We start from the raw sequence: 3,488 nt of genomic DNA on the forward strand, positions 1-3,488 counted from the left end.
GGGGGATGGCGGGCGTCGCCCCAGCTCCCACACGGCTCCTCTCTCTGCTGTAGGCTGGCGGTAAAGCTGGGAAAGACTCTGGAAAGACCAAGACCAAAGCAGTGTCCCGTTCTCAGCGGGCCGGGCTGCAGGTGAGCCGGGACTGGGCTGTGGGTGAATGGAAGTCGGGTTGGCCTTCCATCGATTGGGTCTACCTTGTGAAACCTGCATCGTCTGCCCTTCTGTCTGTTGACCAGAATAATGGTGTAAGGATCTGTTTGATCTTTGAGTGTGTCAAAGTCTGGCTTGAGTATTTTTAGACCTTTTGCATATTTGTGCAGGAGGGAAGAGAATTCCCTTGTGACTGTGACTGCTGCTTGTGGTTAGAATTGTCAAGTTGCTGATGTGAACTTGGCATGCAGTGTCTTTAGCTGGATTCTCAAGTATTGAAATGTGGTCTAGTACCAGCTGTATTTCTGCCACTGGGATTCTGTTGCCCAGCATGTGGTTTAGAGTAGTGGCTTTCTTTGTCTGTCTCTGTCATCACAACCTATTAATACTTCTGTTACTTTTCAGTTCCCTGTTGGCCGCATCCACAGGCATCTGAAGTCTAGGACTACCAGTCATGGACGTGTAGGAGCCACAGCTGCTGTGTATAGTGCTGCAATCCTGGAGTACTTGACAGCTGAGGTAAAGTTCCCGCCAGGGGTGCAAGCAAGTTGGTTAACTCCAAAACAGCATAATGACCAGAGGCTGCTGTATCTTGCCAATTTGAACTGACCTGTGACCTGTTCATTTGCTTTGAGCTGGTTTTAAGTGCACGCATCAACAGGAGACCATGAAATATGCATGGGACCTATTGCTCTGCATTTTGTGTAGATCAAATAGCTGTGACTTACAGGAGAAGTGGAAGTAACTTTACTAAATGGCACCATTATAGCATGTGGTTATCTGCTGTAAAACTTGTTCTGCTCTTGGGAGAAAACTAAATGCAGATGTCCAAAGGAGGAACCCTTTCGAAAGAGGCATCATGTGCTGTCTTGGTGTCACTAATAGTGTATTTGGTGTAGAGATTACAATAGCCAGGGCTGTGCAGTTGGTCTCACTTGACTTGTGTAGCTCAGTTTAACAATGGTTTTGCCCTCAGGTTCTCGAGCTCGCAGGGAACGCATCCAAAGACTTGAAGGTGAAACGTATTACTCCCCGTCACTTGCAACTTGCAATTAGAGGAGATGAAGAATTGGACTCTCTCATTAAGGCAACAATTGCTGGTGGTGGTATGTAAATTGCTTGATAACTTTTCATAAAGAGTTGGGTGGCAAGAATTCTAACAGACTAGAGGCTGCTTAATGCTGTTGCTTTATTTGAAGTGCAAAGTTTAGGAAAATGGGTGAAGAGAAATAACATGGTCTTAATTGTTGCTCTTTCTTAGGTGTAATACCACATATCCACAAGTCTCTCATTGGAAAGAAAGGACAACAGAAAACTGTCTAAAGGATACCAGGATTCCTCGTTATCTCAGGACTCTTAAAGTACTTAATTGTCCAGTGTTGGTGATTCCAGTGGACTGTATCTGTGAAACAGTTTTGCCTTTTTGTAAGTTTGAGAAGCTAAAGCTCCCTCGAGCTTTCTAAGAAACCAAATTTCTGCATTGAAGTCTTAATCGTATTTAAGTGTTACTGTTGCTGAGGCACCCACAAAACAGACCAATCCCAAATGGGGTTTATTCTAACCAAAATTATTTAGCACTCCGACAAACAATATTAAACCACAGGTTCAGATGTTGGTTGGTAATAAACTACTACGCAGCTGACTTAAGGATTCTTAAGTTTTTTTCTAAATATTCTTCGAGAATGATGACTCAAAATGTGTGTTCGCTCTCCTCTGAGAGGAGGGCTCAGTCCCTGGGAAGGTACCTTGGGTGGTGTCCCAGCCCATGGGGAGAGTTCCCCCCACCCAGCAGGACTCAGTCTGTTATACCTGAGTGGAGTCTGACCTGTGGTCAGTTCTGATTGTCCAGGGCCTGTCCTCTAGCAACTGTGAGACTGGCAACAGCCCCCATGAGTGCATGGAAAAGGAAGGTAGCAAAGAAAAGCCCAGGAAAGCAAGGGCATGCAAAGGTCGGGCTTCAACATGCAGAAAGTCCCTGTCTTGAGGGAGGGTGGGGGTGCATCTGCCACACAGTCCCCCTTGTGACCACAGTTATGACTTGGCTGGCCTCTGTGGAGTGGTGGCACACTGACTGTACCACCTCTTGCCTCCAAAGTTAAAAGGGAGCACAGTCTCAGTGAGCTTTGGCACCTGTTTGGATCATCATTCCTCGATTATTCTAATATCTAATGTGTGAGCAGGCTAAAGGAGAATGCTGTTAGTGCAGATTTCTCCACTGAGTGCCTGAGACAGCTTATTACAATCCAAATTGCAATAATCATAACTACAATCATAATTAAAGAACATCCAAACACATCAAAACTGTACCCAAGCAATTAGTTCCCAGTACAACAACAACTGCTTCTGGGTCTTTTGTCCCTTCTGTTGGTCTGATCCTGAGGTAGCATGAACGTGTTCTAGAGGTGAGTGCAGCATCCGTCTGTCAACAGGCTTAAAAATTCCACATACAGCGTTCTCCTTTGATAGCATCCAGCATTAGTGTTCTACCCAGCACCGTGTTTAAGAGTTCCCTGTGGAGCACCAAAGCATAATACAGTGCTGCTCCAAGCCCCACCTTGTGACATCATCAGTAAGTTCAGCATTCAGGCAACTCCTGCTATCATACTTGCTGCCACGTTGTCATCCAGGCCCTGGTTGTCACCATTGCCTGTAGGAGCAGTGATGCAGTCCACTTTTCCATTGTCCTGTAAGGAAGCACAAAACTGGCCTTGGCTTTGAAACTGGGCTTCAGGGTTAGAAGTTGGGAATTCTCCACCAAGCACTAATACTGTGGGGTTTTCCACTCCTGTCCAGGGCTCCCCAGGCAGATAAACCTCTAGGTTTTGCCTGTGTCATGGGACAATGCCAGTGTTGGGCAGTTTCACCATTACAGGTTGGGCTGATGATGTACATGGCTGCCTGATGGCACTTCTACAGTATCAAGAAGTTTAGCTAAGGCATTGTGGACAGTGATAGGGGATTATTTCCCTGTTTATATCCCTGAGATAGTCAATTAAAAGTACATTGCACTCCTACCAAGAGAAGGCAAACAGGTTTATCCTCTTCTCTTAGGTGTATCGTGAAGAACATCTTGGTATCTAGGGCAGCCATCCACGAGCAGGCAGGTGCCTGCATTGCTGTTACTGTTGAGGCTGTACCTGGGACAGCAGCTGTTAGCAGCAGGGCGTTACTATTCTGCCTCCTATAATCAGTTGTTAAATGCCACCATCCATCAGGCTTACGGACTGGCCAGACTGGAGAATTATAAGGAGAATGGGTATGGCTTATTAAATTGGAAACAGCAATAACTGTACCCATGGAACTTTGGATAAAATCAACAGCAATAGCCATACTTTTGA

The 3,488-nt window shown here is 45.8% G+C and overlaps 1 protein-coding gene across 1 annotated transcript; it reads left to right on the plus strand.

Moving 5' to 3' along the window:
• Positions 1 to 42: 42 nt before the first annotated feature.
• On the plus strand, positions 43 to 1,659 carry LOC104519391 (histone H2A.Z; the record flags this gene model as incomplete). The annotated part of the gene is given in 5 exon segments (XM_010175951.2): positions 43 to 49; positions 52 to 131; positions 556 to 669; positions 1,127 to 1,256; positions 1,412 to 1,659. Coding segments are annotated over 5 exon segments (393 nt in total), but the record flags the coding sequence as incomplete, so codon positions are not given.
• Between the last annotated feature and the right edge of the window lie 1,829 nt (positions 1,660 to 3,488).

Source organism: Antrostomus carolinensis, unplaced genomic scaffold (genome assembly GCF_000700745.2).
Source record: "Antrostomus carolinensis isolate BGI_N321 unplaced genomic scaffold, ASM70074v2 scaffold30329, whole genome shotgun sequence".
Lineage (NCBI taxonomy): Eukaryota > Metazoa > Chordata > Aves > Caprimulgiformes > Caprimulgidae > Antrostomus > Antrostomus carolinensis.